This window comes from Notamacropus eugenii, chromosome 2 (assembly GCF_028372415.1).
Source record: "Notamacropus eugenii isolate mMacEug1 chromosome 2, mMacEug1.pri_v2, whole genome shotgun sequence".
NCBI classification, from domain to species: domain Eukaryota; kingdom Metazoa; phylum Chordata; class Mammalia; order Diprotodontia; family Macropodidae; genus Notamacropus; species Notamacropus eugenii.
The window spans coordinates 401,182,773-401,202,581 of NC_092873.1; the positions used below are offsets into that span (position 1 = coordinate 401,182,773).

Here is a 19,809-nt window from a genome sequence, read left to right on the forward strand (position 1 = left end):
TTTAATTATTCCTCCTTGCCTCCATCTCTTCAAACTTCTCCTCCCTCCCCATTTTCTTCTTCATCTCCATTCTTTTCTCTCCTTTCCCCTCTCTCTCCTCTTCAAATCTCTTCTGGAAAACCAAGGAGCAGCCATCAGTCTTTTCTTAGTCCATTTTCCTTTTCTTTACTTACTTCCAAGAGTTGAAATGTCAGCATACCCTCATGTCCTCATGGCCTCGTATCAAGTTATGTGCAACTGAACCCCAAAGAGATAAGCCATCATCAAACACCCTTCAGTAATAATTGTGTGCCTTATGTTTTTGAAATTATTATAAAAAATTCTTTTTTAATTTTTTATAGAACTGATTTGGTTTACTGTGCTAGAAAATGTCTGATATATGTGCTTGAGAGCTTCCAACTTACACTGAGTTTATATCATTCGTTATTGAACTGATAATCAGTCCTATAACCCATGTCCATATGGGTCCCATTAAATAACTCTTTTTAACAAACCTGTCTTTATACTGGGAGTGGGGGAGTGGGACGTAGAATTCTATTAATGACCCACGAGATTTGAAAGTCTAATAATAGTGACAGAGAAGTTCGGGAGAATCTCCCTCAAGTCTTTCCCTTCTCTGGCAGGCTCAATAATGACACACTTGACTGTTGGAATGCTGTTCTTGCCTCATTTGAAGTCTATCTTGTACCAAAATTCATAGAATAATACATTTATAGCTACTAGGAATCTTAGAGTTGTTGTTTATTCATTAAGTCGTACCTGACTATGTGACCCCATGAATTTGTCCACAGGATTTTCTTGGCAGAGATACTGGAGTGGTTACCATTTCCTTCTCCAGTAGGTTGTGTTTTATAGATGAGGAATTGAGGCAAATAGGGGTTAAGTGACTTCCCCAGGGTCACAGAACTAGTTGGTGTCTGGGGCTGGATTTGAACTGGATTTGATCTTCTTGATTCCAGGCTTGGTGTTCTATGAACTATACCACCTAAATGCCCAAATTCCTATTTTGCAGATGAGGAAATTGAGGCTCAGAGGGGAAAATGATTCAATCATCAAACACGTAGCAAGTATTTCACTGAGTGATAGAGGTAAAATTCTCACTCAGGTGCTTTAGTTCCCAATATAGAACCATTTCTATTCAGTATCTGAGTATCTTATCTTCCTTAATAGACTTTAATGTAGGTACCTTGATAAAACATGAGAATTTTGCGTTTTAAGTTCATGATATATGATGACAGGGAAAGTGGAGGCATTATATTAAGTATATGCTAGATTTTTTGGAGGAAGAATTCTAAAGTACCCAGAAAAATTACAGAAAGGATTCAGAAATCCTCTAAATGATTTTTAGAGGTTGAAAGGATTCTCCATATCATTTAGTCTAAATCTCTCAATATCTAGGTAAGAAAATCTCAGGAGTTGAAATAACTTTCACATTTATAAACTCATTGGTAGTCTCTTGGGGAAGAGAGTTTATTTGGAAAAGAAGAAATGGTTTCTCTTACACCTTTAGGGCAGAGACTGATTGGTGATGTTCAGTTATTTCAGTCAAGTCTGACTCTTCATGATCCCATCTGGGGTTATCTTGGCAGAGATCCTGAAGTGGTTTGCCATTTCCCTCTCCAGCTCATTTTACAGATGAGGAACTGAGGCAGAGTTAAGTGACTTGCCAAGGATCACATGACTAGTAAGCATCTGAGGCTAGATTTGAATTCAGGAAGATGAATCTTCCTGACCCCAGTCCCAACACTACTATCCACCAACTGGCTTCCCAGAGACCTACATCAAGGACCAAATCCTGATGCTGTTGATTTTAAGAAATTGATACTAGACCATCATGCCTTGGAAGACAGAACTTGGATATAAAATGAGACCATCAATAAGGGTGGGATTATAGAGTACTTACTTGTCCCTAACGCTGAAGGAGGAAGTTCATTCTTCTCATGACTCCATCCTCAAGATAAATGCATAGGAGAGGTTGAAGGAATGAGTTCTGAGCTCTAGGCAGTAGGTCCTACCTTTTCCAAGAAGCTAACATACTGTATTTTTCACCTTTGTGCATTTGTACTTTTACACTCCATTTTTGCAATTCAACCTCTCCCCTCTTCTTCTACCATTTTCTTTCAGAATTCTTAGATATTTTCAAGTTTCATCTCAGGTCTTACCTTCTCTAATAAGCATGCAATGATCCATACTCCAGATCTCAGTGTCTTTTCCTAATTTTTTTAAAGCACCTTCCCTAAATGTTTTTGCCCTACCTCCATCATTTTCACCTGATATTATTTTTATAAATATCCATATAGTGTTCCCACTCACCCTTAATAAAGGGTAAGCCTCCTGAAGACAAGGATTTATACATATTTTATCTTTGTTTCCTCTATGAGTAGCATAGCATTTTATATACACAATAGTATTGCATTAAGTTAACTTGAATTAAAATAGTGGCAGAGTAGGCACTAGAACCTAAGTTCCCTAAAAATCCATGCCTTCTCTTGTTTCTGTACTATCTCTTGTGACTGAGTATACGACAGTGCTGAAGATATTTCCCATAACACTTCTTCAAATATCATCCCAGTAAAAAGATATTAGTGTAGTTTAAAAAAAACTATTTTAACCTAAGACAAAAAGCGCATATAGTAGCCCTGTGTGAACTGTCCCCCAAGATCTGCAATGGCACTTTTTAATGTTCAGTGTGATCTCTTGAACTACTATGATTTGTGGTTGAGTAGTATCTATTGTTGGATTTCCTTTCTTTTATTATAACTTCCTTTTGCTAACCTTTCCCAATGACACTTGAAAAAGCAGTGCTGTTGAAGGAGCCGAGGGCAGTGTTGTTGAAGGAGATGAGGATTTGGGGAAGACTGGCATCTAAGGATCACTTCTGCCATTTTCTGATCATAAGCACGTTATAAACTCTAAGAGACTTAGTTTCCTCATTTGCAAAATGGAAATCATGCTTGATTGCTAAGAAAGCCCTTTTCTAAACTAAAAACTTCTAAACCTAAGTGAGCTTTTGTTATTGAAAATAGGGAGAATTAGGACAAGAGTCTCTGGATATCAAATAGAGATAGTTTCTCAGGTTTCTGGATGGAAGATCAAACCTCTAGAAATGAGAACACACGTAAAAAGAAGTGTCAAAACTCTGCCTCAAGGATTTAACAATGAGCTGATGTTTCTATTGTGCTTTAAGGTTTGTGAAGTACTTTACATATATATCATCTCATTTTATCCTAACAAGGACACTATGACTTAAAAGTTATTTCCATTTTGCAAATGTGGAATCTGTAGCCCAGAGAGAACACATGACTTACCTAAAATAAAACAAGGACAAGGAAATGTACAAGGCAGTATTTGAACTCAGATCTTCCTGTTTCCAAGTCCAAAGCTTCATTACAATCTCTTCTAAACTGCCAAAGCAATCCTCCTTAAGGGCCAGGTCTGAAGTTTTCCCAAAGAAATAAAAATAATATTCTAATGGCACCCTATCACCTGTAGGATCACATATAAAATCTTCTGTTTGGCTTTTAAAGCCCTTCATACCCTGCCCCCTTTCTTACCTTTCCATATTTCTTACACTTGACTTTCTTCTAAGTATTATATAATCCAGCCACACAGTCAGGATTACACTTTCTCCAATAAGACAATGTCTCTGGGTGCCTTTTCTTTTCTTTTCTTTTCTTTTCTTTTCTTTTCTTTCTTTTCTCTTCTTTTCCTTTTTCTCTTTTCTTTTCTTCTCTTTTCTTTTCTGTGTCTCTTGTTCCTGAGATTCTCTCTCCCCATTTTCATTTCCACTTCCTAGCTTCCCTGGCTTCCTACAAGTTTCAGGCCAAATTTCACTTGGGGCCATATGCCATTCTTCTTCGTCTTTAATGCTAGTGCCTTGCTTTTGAGATTCTCTCCAGTTTACCCTGTATACATCTTGTATATATCTGGTTGTTTTCTTCATAAGAATATAGGCTCTTTGTGGGGTAGAGCCAAGATAGTGGACTAGAAGAACAGACCTGTAGAAGTTCTCCCCCCCAAAGCCCATAAAATGCCTGAGTCCATAAAATACCTGTAAAAAATGACTCTAAACAAATTCTAGACCTTTCTTTTCCTTTCCTGTCCTTTCCTGTCCTTTTTCCTTTCCTTTCCTTTCCTGTCCTTTCCTGTCGCCTCGCCTCATTAAAGGGGCCATGCCCTAGCTGCTTCTTAAACAGCACTATTCGATGAATAGGCATTGCCTCTCCCTAAGGGAGTACCTGCAAAGATTTTGGCCTAAAGGACCCAAGGTCTCCCAGTGTATCCTGGTTCATGTCCACTCATCCTAATGAATATCTGGTCACTGGATTCAGATGGGTCTGGAGGAGAAGTGAGGCTGGTGACCTGCACAGCCCTCCTTCACTCAAAACAAAGTCAAATGCAAGTCATGTCATTCCAACCCAAGACAGCCTGAAAGGCCAACAGGAAAGGTCTATCATACTGGGCTCAGAGCAGAGTGTAGCCCAATCTTGGCCACATGGTGAGGAAGGGACAAGACTGGAGCAGGCTTCAGGGCATGGAATCATGGGCAGCAGCTGTGCTTCCAAGATTTCTCATCCTGCAAATGCCAAAGAAAGCTTTAATGGTCAGTGAGAAATCTCTTTCACCTAGGTGAGAAGGGAGCAGGTTTCTGCCCTAGCCCTGGCCCCAGGTGATCCCAGGCAGGAGCATCCATTTTTGGAGCCCTTGACCTAAAGATCCTGGGGTAATTGAGCCACTGATCTAGATCTTAGTCCTGAGTGGCAGTCCTGGGGTGAGGAGGAGCACTGGTGGGTGGAGCTGGTGGAGGGTCTGGAGAGGGAATTCTCCTCCCAGATGATGGGCAGAAAAACTTGTGGTTGCTCCCAGACCAGAGTGCAGGGCAGGAGAGGAGTAAATTCCTCTCCCTTCATTGTGCCACCCTGAAGGAACTGAGAACTTACAGGTCCCTAGAATATACCCTCTTCTTGACAAAGGATTCAAAAGTCAAATAACTGCCTGGGAATATGCCCCAAAAAAGGGGGGAAAAAATAAGACCATAGAAGGCTACTTTCTTGGTGAACAGGTATTTTCTTCTATCTTTTCTGATGAGGAAGAACAATGCATACCATCAGAGAAAGACATAAAAGTCGAGGCTTCCACGTCCATAACCTCCAAAATAACTATGCAATGATCTCAGGCCATAGAAGAACTTGATAAGGATTTTGAAAATCAAGTAAGAGAGATGGAGGAAAAATTGGGAAGAGAAATGAGAGCAATGCAAGAAAATCATGAAAAGTGAGTCAACAGTTTGCTAAAGGAGACCCAAAAAATGCTAAAGAAAATAACGCCTTTCAAAATAGACTAACCCAAATTGCAAAAGAGGTCCAAATAAGCCAATGAGGAGAAGAATGCTTTAAAAATCAGAATTAGCAAAATGGAAAAGGAGGTTCAAAAACTCACTGAATAAAATAGTTCATTGAAAATTAGAATGGAGCAGATGGAAGCTAATGGTTTTATGAGAAACCAAGAAATTACAAAACAAAACCAAAAGAATGAAAAAATAGAAGACAATGTGAAATATCTCACTGGACAAACAACCGACCTGGGAAATACATCCAGGAGAGACAATTTAAAAATTATGGGACTACTAGAAAGTCATGATCAAAAAAGAGCCTAGACATTATCTTTCATGAAATTATCAAGGAAAACTACCTTGATATTCCTGAACCTTAGGGTAAAATAAATATTGAAAGAATTCACTGATCACTTCCTGAAAAAGATCTTAAAGAGAAACTTCTAGGAATATTGTAGCCAAATTCCAGAGTTTCCAGGTCAAGGAGAAAATATTGCAAGTAGCTAGAAAGAAACAATTTGAGTATTGTGGAAATACAATCAGGATAACACAAGATCTAGTAGCTTCTACATCAAGGAATCAAAGGGCTTGGAATATCATATTCCAGAAGTCAAACGATTAAAACCAATAATCACTTACCCAGAAAAACTGAGTATAATAATTCAGGGGAAAAAATGTTATTCAACAAAATAGAGGACTTTCAAGCATTCTTGATAAAAAGACCAGAGCTGAATAGAAAATTTGACTTTCAAACACAAGAACCAAGAGAAGTATGAAAAGGTAAACAGAAAAGAAAAATCATAAGGAATTTACTAAAGCTGAATTGTTTACATTCCTACATGGAAAGATAATACTTGTAACTCTTGAAACTTTTCTCAGTATTTGGGTAGTTGGAGGGATTATACACACACACACACACACACACACACACACACACACACACACACACACACACACATATATAGACAGAGGGCACAGCGTGAGTTGAATTGGAAGGGATGCCACCTAAAAAATAAAATTAACAGGAGAGGAATATATTGGGAGGAGAAAGGGAGAAATGGAATGAGGCAAATTATTTCTCATAAAAGAGGCAAGAACAAGCTTTTTCAATGCAGGGAAAAGGCGGGAGGTGAGAGGCAAAAAAGGAAGTTTACTCTCATTGCATTTCAGCTTAAAGAGGAAACATGCACACTCAGTTTGGTATAAAAATCTGTCTTACGCTACAGGAAAATAGGGGAGAAGGGGATAAGTGGGGTGGGGGAAGAAAGAAGGGAGGGCAAATGTGATGAGGGAGTAATTAGAAGTAAACACTTTAGGGAAGGGACAAGGTCAAAAGAGAGAACAGAATAAATGGAAGGCAGGAGAGGATGGAGGGAAATATAGTTAGTCTTTCACAACATGACTATTATGGAAGTCTTTTGCAAAACTACACATATATAGCCTACATTGAATCACTTGCCTTCTCAGTGGGGATAGGTGGGGAGGGAGAAAGGGAGAGAAGTTGGAATTCAAAGTTTTAGGAACAAATGTTGAGAATTGTTTTTACATGCAACTGGGAAATAAGAAATACAGGTAATGGGGTATAAAAATCTATCTTGCCCTACAAGAAAAGAGAGAAGATGGGGATAAGGGAAGGGAGGGGGTGACAGAAGGAAGGACAGATTGGGAGAAGGGGTAATCAGAATGCATGGTGTTTGGGAGTGGGTGGCAGAGAGAGATGGGGAGAAAATTTGGAACTCAAAATCTTGTGGAAATGAATATTAAGGACTAAAAATTAATTAGTTTTTAAAAAAAAGGAATATAAGATATTTTGAGGAGAATCTACTTTTCTCTGTATCCCTAACACTTAAAACAGTGCCTGGCACATAGTAAGCAATTAATAAATTATTTGTTAACTCAAGTTGATGTACATATTATACTGTAATATTATACTGTGTCAGGGATTAAGGTAAGAATATTTTTCCCTTCTTACTCTAAGGGGCAACTAGGTAAGTAGAGAATTTTTAAAGAGAGAATGTTTTAGAAGAAGTATAGAGAGAATCAAAAAAAGGAAGGAAAAAATGGTGGCACATAGAAATAACTCCTAGAATCACTGGGCTAAGGCGATATGGGGAAAAAAAATATTTACTACTCATTGTTCTCTCAGGGTTGGAGTGATCTTCCTTTCTTTATCTAGACTACTGAAAGAAGAAGTTATAGATTTAGAGCTGGAAGGTATCTAAGAGGTCATTGAATCCAGCTCTCTCATTATATAGTTTAGGAAAACTGAGTCCAGGGTCACACAGCTAGTATATGTTTGAAATGGTATTTGAACCCATATCTTCCTGACTCCAAATCTAGTACCCTATCTACTTGAGCTAGGACTTGAAGGGACCTGGGTATTCATAGAGTTAGAGGGATGATGTGGGGCCATCCCCTGACTATTTAAACAGACCTATATATGTGAATGGGCATTACCTCACTTTAAATGAGCACCTTAAAAAGCCTAACATTGCATCCTGGGCCTTCTCCAATCATCCTGATGAATATCTGGTCACTGAATCCAGATGGCTCAGGAGGAGAAAGTGAGGCTGGTGATCTGGTACAGCCTTCCTTCACTCAAACAAAGTCAACTGCAAGTCATGTCATCATTTCTCTGATGTCACGGTCCTCCTCGAAAACAAAGGATGAACACAACAGGGATGAGGTGGGGAAAGCATTCTACAATGCACAAGGGACATATGTTTCTTTAATCATAGCTTTTATGATTCTCTCACTCTTTTTCATAGTGTGTTATAACCTAGTGTCTCTGACCATGTGCCTCTCAACTAGACTTTGAACGAAAGGAAGTTTTAATTCTTTGGAGATTTTTCAGCAAAAGGCATCACCAGTTAGGTTAGACATCAGCAAAATTTAATAATGGTCAAGGTCATGAATATGGACTATGATAGGTATAATGGAATCACCTTCCTAACATTTTAAAGTGGTAGATTGTTCATTTTGGTGAGGTAATCTAGGTGTTATAGTCTTAGAGAAAAGCAGAAAAAAACTAGAAAAATTTTTGTAGCTCCCTACTAGCCCTATGATAACATAATTTTATGACTGACTCACACCATTCTGCTGTAGTAGCTAGCATCACTCAGCCAGTATGACCCAAATTCTCTTTTCAGCTAGGTCAGTCACCACATTGTTGTATCCCTTTAAAACTACCATTAGTAGCATTGCTCCTCATTGTTCATCTCTGTCCCCAACTCCATGTATACTCCCGTGTGTGACAGAGTCAGATTAAAATGTATTTGGGAACTATTTAACAATTAAAAAAATACAATAAAGCATAAATTGTCTTGATTTGTGGTTTGTTTTTAAAGCCACTGTGCAGACAGGAAGAGATTGGTTTCTTTTGGAGTTGACACCACTTTTCTATGACCTTAACCCTTGCCATCATTGAGATTTGTAAGGTCTGGATAAATTTATGCTAAGACAGAAGAATCTTTACAGGCAGGGAACATCTTTGCACCCTCAGAACCTAATTCAGAGTCTGGTGGAGTCTAATAGTCCTCTTAGTATATAGGAGGAACACTTCTAGTAGTTGGGATAGACTCCTTTGAAGGACTTACAAGAGCACATAAACAAGAATTTGTGTAGGTTAGGAAGGCATGGTTAAGTTGCTCATTAGCACTTGTGGAGAGACTACCCACATCAATGTATCAAAGACCTATTGAATTGCTAGAGTATAAACATTTTGCTTAGCATCTTTCATGCTGAATACAGACACATTGCCTACATTCCAAGTTTTTGTGTGTTGTTTGTTGTTCTGTTCTGGACTCTTTCCACTCAGTATGACACTAAAAACTTGATCATGGCCAAGTGTTCAAGGGTTGGAAGTGTTATCATGTAGAAGAGGGATTTGCCTTGTTCTGTTTTTCCCCAGAAGGCAGAATTAAGACTAAGTAAGTAGAAATTATGGGGTGGCTCAGCTAAAAAAATGAACTTTCAAACCATTGAAATAGTTCAAAGTTGCCTTTCCTTCATTGAATATTTCCAATTTATTATTTCTTTTTTGTCTATAGCTGTTGATATGATATCTTGATTGTAAGCTCCTGGAAGCCAGACACTGTATGTTTTTGTCGTTATTATTACTTTTGCCTCTCTTTGTATCCCAACCACTTAGCAAAAGGCTTGCCACACAATAGGTGCTAAAGAAATGCATGTTGGCTTCAGTTAAGAGACAGGTAGTAAATTTTCAGTTGGGGGTGTGATGGCAAGCAAAATAGGATCGTCTGCTGTTTTCATTTTAGTATAATCAAGTGCTTCTGATTAAATCTTGCCTTTATCAATCAAGAGTCTTTATAAGGAGGAAAGTACAGAGTAAGAGTTTCTTTAACTAGAAACAGTATATGTATTTGTATTGTTAATTATTTTAATGTGATTAAAGATCTTCCCCACCCATTAATGGGCCTGTCCATTAAGGGAAGTTTCATTAGGGAAGATTTGTGGGAAAGCTCAAGCCTTTTGTTAATAAGGCATGAATTCTCTAGGGTTGTGATGCCCTCTAGCTCTACAAAAGGTATAAATACTCTGAGTTGAGGTTTCCTTTGGGGCTTACTGACTAGAAGTGTTTGGCCAGACGAGGACTCTGGAAAGGTGCTTAAAGAGCCCTACTCCCTTACTTTGTCAGTGCTTCCGTCTCTGGTAGTTATGGTCAGACATTTGGACCTGTCTGTTGAATTCAGGCAGAAGAAGCCATGTCTGTTGATCTTTGATTTCTCTGTATTTTCTTTAAGTTCAAGGTGCTGACTCCCCTGAACTAGGTGAATGATATATGCTCTTGGTTAAAGGAATGGTACTTGTGATTGTGTTTGATTGTTAAGTCCTCAAAAGTTGCCTTTCCTTTTATGCATGCAAATCTAAGAACCTGTGATAGCAGGCCCCCCTGTGTATGTTGGGGTGCTTACTGTTACAGGGGGCCATCTCCAATTGTCCAGATCTTACCATTGGACCCAGATGGCTCTGGAGGAATAAGTGAGGTTGGTGACTTTACACAGCCCTCCTTCACTTAAATCCAATTCATTTGGCAAGTCATGGAATCATCTTCCTCATGCCATGGTCCTTTTAGAGAAAGGAGGAAAAACAGCAAATTCTCATTCACTATATATTTTCGAGTGATGACTGGAAGGGGACTTAGCAGGGACAACATTTAGGATGATTCTACCCAGGCAAAAGATAGTGAGGCTACAAAGGATGTGACAGTTAGAAGTGAAAAGAGAGAAATAGTATGGAGGTAGAAGCAGTATGAATTTCAACCATTTGTATGGAAATAGGAAGAAACGTGGTGAGGATAAGCTATTACCCAAGGTTTCAAGCTTCATTGATTGAAAAAATGGTGGTGCTAAATGTCATGCTTCAGGTGGACTGCTTCTGAGATTCCATGGTTCTTGCAGGAACAATTGCCTTACAGTTTTTAAGTTATCTTGTTCTTAGACTGTAGTTTAAAGTTGGTCATTTCCTAATATTCACAGGCACCTTGGGAGAAAAATAAATTTAATGTGTAATGCCTTGCACATTATAAGGACTTCATTTCTTGATTTGAATTTCTGTTCCTACATCCCTTGGGGACATTGGTACCAACTGTGTGGGTGGGTGGAAATCTTGGGGGATATAAAAGAATATAACAGTCCATTTTTATTATGTAGGCTTTTTTCATGTACTCCTATGGTACCACTTAAGGGGGAAAAAACTTTCTTTTCCATTATCACTGTGGACAGCTTAATCATCAAACATCCCACTCAGATAGCAAGTTGGTGACCACAAATAACCTCTTAATCTTTGTTATTGCTTTTTCCCTTCTGCTGATGAGTTGTCTTTGTCATATTAATTTTCATTTAATGTATAATTGAGAAACCAATTCATAAACTTTAGAAACCAATGTATTGGAGTTTATCACTTGAAACTGATACAGCTTCTTGTATTCAGTCAAGAAATATAAAATCATTAAGCAGTTTTATTGAGTCATATTGATGAGGATGCCCCAAAGAACCTTCTTCAGTTTTATTAAGTGTTTTATTTTTTCCTGAAGGGAAATTCTAATTCCTCAAATGGTAGCTGAGTCATCCACTAGAAAAGGTAGTAACATTGTGAGAAAAGAAATCTGGGAGAGCTTACATTTTATTAAAGCATGATTAAAGGCTAGTTTTGGATAAATTGGCCATTTATTGTTTGGCAGATGAGGGTACCATTAAAGGTAAATATATAGTATTAAAGCACTAAAAATAAAAGTAGAGAAGAAAGATATGACTTCTTCTCACTTCCTACCAGTGGCTGCTCTCAGAGCTAAAATTGCAGGGAGGGAAAAGAAATGTTTTCTTTTTAAGGAGACATAGGTAGAAAGAGGTTTATGATAATGTGGAAAGAGTCCTGGCTTCATGATCCTTGCTTTGCCACTTCCTACTTCTGTGACCTTGAACAACTCACTCAAACTTTCTGGGCTTCAGTTTCCTTATATTTAAACTGAATTTAAATAGCTAACAGTTTTAGAAATGGAAGAGACCTCAAAAGCCATTTAATCCAACCACCTTCATTTTGCACGTGAAGTTCAGCCTAGAGAACTTATATCACTAAATACTTTTTAGACATCTCAAATTCCCATAGGCAACTCAAACCCAAAATGAGCAAAAGAGAATGTTTTCGTGCCTCAAACCCTCCCCCCTTCCCAACTTTTCAATACCTTTAGGGTTACCACTATTTCCTCATTCACCCAAGCCAATCCAAGCTCAGTGTCATCCTTAATTCTTCACTTCCACCCCACATATCCAATCTGTTGTTAAATCTTGTCATTTCTATTTTCACAACAAACCTTGTATATGTCCCCTTCTCTCCATTCATACAGTCACCACTCTGGCACAGGGCCCTGATCATCTCACACCTGAATTATGACAATATCCCTCTGCTTTGTTGTTTTCCTGCCTCAAATCTTTTTATACTTGAATGCATCCTTCAATCAGCTGTCAGTTATTTTCCTAAAGCACAGGTCTGACCATATCACTCCCTCCTCCTCCCCAGTAAACTCTAGTAGCTATTTATTACCTCAGGGATCAAATATAACTCCTCTGCTTGACATTTAAAACCCTTTACAACCCATCCCCTTATTACCTTTACAATCTTCTTACACTTTGCTCCCTTCCACAAACTGTGATCCAACCTTCTTGATATTCCTCAAATATAACACCATCTCTCCACAACATGATTGTTTAGCTGATTATCCCCTCAGCCAGGAATATTGTCTCTCCTCAGTTCTACCTTCTAGCTTCCAAAGCATACATCAACATTCAACTCAAACCCTACTTCTGTAACATGTCTTTCCTGGTTCCACCACCACTGCTGGTATCTTCCTTCTTGCATTTACACATCTTAAATATACATAGCAATTGCCATCTTGTTTCCTCCATTAGAATACGGGCTTCTTGAAGGCAAGGACCATATTTTTGCCTTTATTTGTAACGAGCTCTTTGTAAATACTTAACTGACTAACTTGCCCATAGTTACTCACTTTTTGTGTGTCAGTTAGGATTTGCATCTAGACTCTCTCACTGTGGAGTCCCCCTTGCAATATACTGCTTCCCTATTAGTACTGTTGCTTCTACCTCTGCATATAATCTTATATTTGGTTACAAGTTCTGACTGCTCCCAAAGTCTGTAGAACCCATCTCACCCCAGAAATCCATCTCTGGTCACCTCTGCCCCATGACTGCCCTGACATTTTCCTCTGGATCTCACCCACAGCAGCCACCAGTTCTAGAGCCTGGGGCTAGACTTCCAGCCTTGGATCAGCTTTAGTGTCCTGAACAGGTTGGGCTTTATGAGCACCCCGCCCCAAACAACTTCCCAATTAAGCTCTCAAGGCACAATGAGACTTCAGTTACATATAATCCTAGAGTATCTTTATTTGTTCTATAATTTAATAGTACACCTATAAAATAATTACATTATACTTATAGCTTTTTTCTTCATTTGTCAAACAAAAAACACAATTAAATACAGTTTGAACCATTATAAGGTAAACTTAGTTTTTACATACAATAACCTCCAGAAAGGGCTTCACACTGAAACTTTCATATTGCTTTCATTGATTTCTCTGGAGAGTGTGCACGTTTGTGTTGTGTTTATGTATAGCTCAATCTGCATGATCTACTAACTTGGTCATAGGGATTGACTTTGCAAGAGAGGGTCACCAAAGGATGCCCATGTAGGCTCCTCAGAGCTCCTTCCTTACACAGCTTTTCTGCTGACCTTCGTAGTTGCAGAATCGTGCTTTTAATTCATCACTAAGTCTAAGAATGTCAGTCCTTAAGTTAGGTAAGATTTGCCCATCGTCCTCCCCCTGCTGCTCTCACCTGCCTACATCTACCTCCACTCCCACTCCCCAGCTTCCTTCACCAAGATTGTAATTTAGTGCTGCTCCCTTTAGGACCACCACATGTTTAATTGAGAAGCATATCAGACAGGTGCTGAAGTCAACTATCTTTTCATTCCCCATCCTCATAAATATGAATCATTGATAGAAATTAAAGCAGTAAGGTTGGGAAAGGAGATAGGATAATGACTTCTACCTCCCTAGGTCTCCCTCTGAAATCCTGTGAAAACCCTTTTAAACTTAGTAGGTGAATGTCAGAAAGAAATGAATCTTCACAGTTTCAGACAGAGTATTTCTCTTATGGAACAGGAAACTGAGCCATCATGAATCTCCTTAGCAGGTATCTCTTAACAATTAAAGCTTGGAGGAGTAAGAGGGTCACTTCTTGAGAAATGACTCAAACTTGTTTCAGAGGATAAGTTCAATAAACATGCAACCCTTTCCCACTTGTAAGATTTTATAAATCCTCTTTCTCCCAAAGAGAAACAGGGTATGGTTGTGATCTAAAAAAGAACCTATAGGATGTCAGCTCCTTGAAACTGGGGACCTCATATTTTAAAAATATTTTTGAAAGAATTGTTCATTTTCTTTTGTCTTTGTAACTCCGCTTTCTAAATAAATTGGCACTTACTAAGTATTTGATGAACTTAAATGAATCATTTCAACTACCTAAACTTTTATTAACCAATTGACTAAGGTGAGAAATTGTATATGGTTGCTATGAAAATGAGGGCCCAATTGGGAAAAGTTAAAACTTTGTCCCTGGAACTTTCATGCATCTATTCTTTAATACAAAGGTTTCTAACTTGGGATCCTTGGACTCCCAAGGGGTCTGTGAATAGATTTCAGGGTATTCCTGAAAATGAATGGGGTAAATATTTTCTTTTTACTAATCTCCAAATTAAACTGAACATTTCCTTTCATTATGATTATAAAACAATAGTTATGCTGAGAAGGATCCATAAGCTTAATTGGACTGCTAAACAGGTCCATGACATGTAAAAAAAGGGTTCAGAATCCCTGATTTAATGGCTTAACTTAGTTTAATTGGAAGCATTTCACTATTCATTTCTCTCTGCTTAGAAAAAATGTCTCAAATCCTTTATCTCTTAAGTTCCCCTTTCTTTTTAGCAGGAAAAGTCTATGCTTAGTGTCATGGCAGTGAAAATAGTATTCTTTCTTGTATCTAAACACCTTAAAAGTTAAGGGGGTATTTGTTCTTTAGTTAAACAAATAACCCCATTCATTCTTGACCTAAGCCCCCCTCCCCCCACCCTGTGCCAAGATGCTCTAGTACCTTAAGTGAAATTAGTGTTTCCCCCACCCTACCCATCCCCAAGCATAGATATTTAGCAATGAATGACTGGCTGGGAAATATTTCCAAGTGGCAAGCTTCTGCACCGCTAGCGACCAGGAAGCTGGTCTATGTGGAGTAAGATTCCAACCCCAGCAACTTGGTGTTAACTCAGAATTGTCATCCAATGCCAGAGTCAAAACCGACACATGAAACAATATGTGGACAGGATGATTTTACTTTTAACAGCTCTTTACTACAGGATGATTATAAAAACCAGCGTTAATGTTGAGACCTTTGTGTGTCATAATATTCTAACTGCAGCCACAAAGCATGCAAAATCAAAATCTGTCTCAAGTCCATGAATGGGGGGAAATCATCAATAAAAAGTTGAGGAAGCTGACGCCAACCCATGTTTTAGGGTGGGAAGGAGAAGGCAGTGTGGTACAGTGAATGTGAAGTCAGAGAACTATGTTCAAACCCTGCCTCTAACATAGACTATTTGTGTGACCTGGCCTAATCACTTTGCCTCTCCAAGTCTCAGTTTCCTCCTTTGTCAAATAAGAGGATTGGACTAGATGACCTGAAATGTCCCTTCCAGCTCTAGAGCTATGATCCTAAGATCCTATGACTTGAGCAAGGTCCCCTAGGGAAGCCAAATCATTGGTTCAAAGGGCTCCCAGCGTCTTCTTCCAATCAGGCTTGTCAAGAATCTCCCCATAATTTAGTTTGGTTTTTATTTGAACCATGTGCTTGTCTACATCATAGCCTCAGGCAGCAGTGGTGGCATGAAATCCACAAAGTGAAAAGCTTCCAACTGGTAAATACAGTGACAGTGAAGCCATAGAGGCATCTTTCAATTCACATGGATATGGTTGGAGTGTAGGCTTGAGAAGGAGATATATTTCTTTTCTTTTTTCCCACACAGTGGAAACGTTAATGCTGGATTTAACAGTGCATCACCTAAAATATCCTTCCAATTTCTTTCTTTCTTTCTTTTTGGTTGGTAACTGTTTTCCATCTTCTTCCTTAGGGCTTGCTTCACAGCCTGGTCTTGGATGCAGGAATCTTGCCAAGGGGCACCTGGGAACACATAAGCCAAGCTTCTATTTCCGGTCACAGTGACACCTGCATCCCCCGAGAGAACTGCCTGCTGAAAGGGAAGGGACCAGCCAGTGCGTGAATCTGCTCAGAGGAAAGGGATAGAGGCAGCAGCAAATCTGACAGGAGGTGGGGTGAGGGGTCCCCCCTAAGTGCTGAGCAGCATCCTGCCACTGTGGCCATTCACTGTTTGTCTGAGTCACTGAGGTTCACAGACATGCATCGGCACTGCTTTACCTTCTGAATTTTTTTGTGTCGGTACGGTGGGTCTTGTCCTGGGCACTCTAGTTCTACCAGTACAGATGTGACCCGCTGGGGCTTACAGAAGGCACAGGACTGGAAGGACTCTTCCTCCTTCTTCACATGCCGAGGGATGTAAAAGGAGTTGCACTGGCCATAACAGAAACGGTTGAGGATGGTCCGGCTCCGACAGCCTTCTTCACTGACTGTCTGCCTCAGGGGCTGGGTCTTACACCAGTCACTCTTCAGATATTTCCGCTCAGTGACTACTAGGGCCTCCTGACTAGAAGCCAGAACTTCCTTCATCTGATGCTGCCACCTCTCGGAGTTGTTGCTGCTGCTGTCCTTGTATGGGGAGGGGATGGCTCCTGGGGGCCGGTTTTTCCGGGCTTCAGCCACCTTCACCAGCATTGCCACCAGGAACAAGGAGAGAGAAAGTTTCCAAAACATCCTGCAGTGGGAAAAAGAGTAAAAAGCATTGATTAGGAAGGACAGCGGGGGCATGCTACTTGCTGCCAACGTAACCTTTTACAGAGTTCAATGACAAGCAGCAAGACCTTTTAGAGCCAATGTTCAGCAGATAAGAGAATAGACTTGTAGGCTTTCATTTATACTGAGTTTGGTGGCTGAATTCTCAGTCGGAAACAAGTGTTTGTTAAATACTTACTATGTGCAGGGCATTGTGCTAAGTACTGGAGATTCAGTGAAAGGCAGAAACAGTCCCTATTCTCAAAGAGAGTACGTGTTAATGGAGGAGACGACAGGGAAATAAATATGATTGCACAAAATTGATACAGGGCTACCTGGATGGAAGGTACCTGTATTGAACAAGAGCAGTTGTTGCTGAAGTTAAGATTTTAACCAAGATTTGAAGGAAGACAGGAGGTAAAAGTTAGGAGGAAGAGTACTGTAGGAAAAGGGAAATCACAGGGTCCTCAAGTCATGTTCACTTAATAGCATCCATCTGGCTGTAACAGAGGTCATAGAACAAGTAAACTTGAACTACTGACTACCTGCAGAACAATTTAAAAATTGCAATGTTCTAGATATTACTATGGAAGGAAAAATTAAAATGGGCCAATGAACTGAAAACATTAAAGTGCCTAACTTCTCTTGGGATTTAATGTATGAGCATGCACAAAATTGACCTTTATAGAACTCCCTTTCCTTGTGTATAAAGCAGAATAATGATGCACTTAGGAATTATATTTATGTAACACTCTAAGGTAAACTATTAATTATTGTTATTGTTACCTCATGCTGCAAATTACTCCTATTTCCTTCCACAAATGAAAGCATTATTATTATCATCCTCTAAAGTATTAAGTATTATTATATATACTCTACTAGTCTGGGTACTGTATGAAACCAGTGATGTCTTTGCTCTTTAGAGATGGTTAATGAAGACACAGCATAAGTATGCAGAAATAGGTGTTATATGAAAAGTAGTGGATGAATCTATTGGTGGTGGGGATGGGGGGAGGGCAGATAGGTTTTAAAATGAAAAAAAGGATAATAGACCTAGATGTAAAAGGGACTTCAAGTTCCTCTCCCAACCCTCTCATTTTATGAATGAGGAAAGTAAAGTTAAATAATTTGTCCAAGCTCCCATATTAAAGGTGAGATCTGAACCAAGCTCCTCTGACCTCCCTGTGGATCAGTCCACTCTGTCATTCTGCCTCCTTAGGAAAACAACAATTACACAGTTCAGCCGGATTGATCTCAATGGCCTCTTCGAACTCAGAGATTCTGTACAGCATTGAATTAATTGAGCAGATTCAATTTGAATTCAACAAATATTCATTATTATTCTTGCATAATAGGCAAGTATTAATAGAAATTAATTTTTTTAATCATTATTATTTCTTTCTGGTAGGAAACTCAAAGAAAGTTTGATATAGTACCTAGTTGAGCAATGCATGAAAATGAACACTAAATAAAGACATAATTTTGATGACCATGGATATAAAAGTATCTAGTGAGCTTTCATTGAGGACAAGAGAATTGAAAAAACCAGAAAGAAAAAGTGAAAAACTGAAGATGATGAAGACAAAAGTTTTTTTTAAGTTTCAGCAAATATTTTTGGAAGTCTTAGACCAATTTTTTAAGGGTCTTTTTCTATACCTCTTTATTCCTATGTATATAAGACATATAAAAACAGTTATACCTCCAAAAGGTTCATGGCAAACATGAAATATTTGACCTATTAAGTTTAATTATCTCATTATATTTGCAGAATGATTTGAGCTTTCAGTCGTCTTAAAAGGAAAGCATTCTGGTTCCTTGTTTAATATTTTCCATAATTATTAGCATTCTAAGTAAATATGATCCAAACTTGATAAGCCACAGCCAGGAAACATTTACAAAATCAAGCCCTCATCCATCCATCCCAGAGCCCAAAACAAACATGTGTCATTGAAAGAACAAAAATCTGTTTCCCTCAGTATGTCCTAATTATTGTCCTTGAGGATAGCATTGAAATGTATTCAGATCAGTTGGGGGCAAATCTTTGTGGAAACCATAATGCTAGTTTGGTGGTTAATAAGTGTGCTTTTCTTGGGCACATCTTTATTTTTTTTTTATATTTGTAAAAGATTTGGTGATCTTCCTTAGAAGTTATTCCTTATAAGAGCCCAAGAAGAAAAGAAAACTGCTGAATTCTCAGAAGAAGAAAATGAAGCTGAGGAAAAGAAAATGTTATAAGGTCAGACTAAACTGTGTGGGACAAAGTCAGCCTCTCCTTTCCTGTCTCCTTCTCCTTTCCCTTTCTTTTAAGTAGTATTCTCACTCATGACCAAAAAAGGAAAAATGATAAGGTTAAAGGTGGGCTAAAAGCTCTTCTGCTGTAGCTTTCCCTTTAGCACTCATTCAATCTCAATCACCTTTTCGGACATTATGAGGCAGCTGCTGCCACTGACCTTTTTTTTCCCTATGTGAAGCAGGAGAGAGTGTGCTGTTCAGTAGGAAAGTTCTACAGCAAATCCTGCTCCTACAAAGTACATGATGGAAGAATTTCATTCAGGAGTTCAGAATCCCTAGTCTGTTGCTCATGCACTTTGATTCACTAAAAAGACGTTTACTAAAACCTATTATGTGGAAAGCATCATGGTAAGTGCTAGCATGTGTGTGTTCGTCCTTTGTTGCTGAAGAAATCCATGCCATCAGAGAAATAATGACATGACTTGCACTTGACTTTGTTTTGAGGGAGGGCTGTGCAGGTCACCAGCCTCACTTCTCCTCCAGAGCCATCTGAATCCAGTGACCAGATATTCATCAGAATGACTGGAGATGACCCAGTTTGAGGCATTTGGGGTTGTGAGTTGCCCATGGTCCCACAACTAGTGAGTGTCAAGTGTCTGAGATGAAATTTGAACTCAAGTCCTCCTGACTCCTGCACTGGTGCTCTATCTACTGCACCACCTAGCTGCCCCCATCATATACATGATTGTATAT

General features: G+C 39.0%; 1 protein-coding gene across 3 annotated transcripts in view; it reads right to left on the minus strand.

Annotated features, from left to right (window-relative positions):
• Positions 1–13,231: 13,231 nt before the first annotated feature.
• GREM2 (gremlin 2, DAN family BMP antagonist) overlaps positions 13,232–19,809 on the minus strand; it is a 134,467-nt gene continuing 127,889 nt past the window's right edge. For all 3 annotated transcript variants that reach the window (XM_072647569.1, XM_072647568.1, XM_072647567.1), the window contains one exon: positions 13,232–16,807. In XM_072647569.1, the coding sequence (XP_072503670.1) occupies positions 16,300–16,806 (507 nt within the window). In that variant the 5' untranslated portion in view covers position 16,807 and the 3' untranslated portion in view covers positions 13,232–16,299. The remainder of the gene's footprint in view (positions 16,808–19,809) is intronic.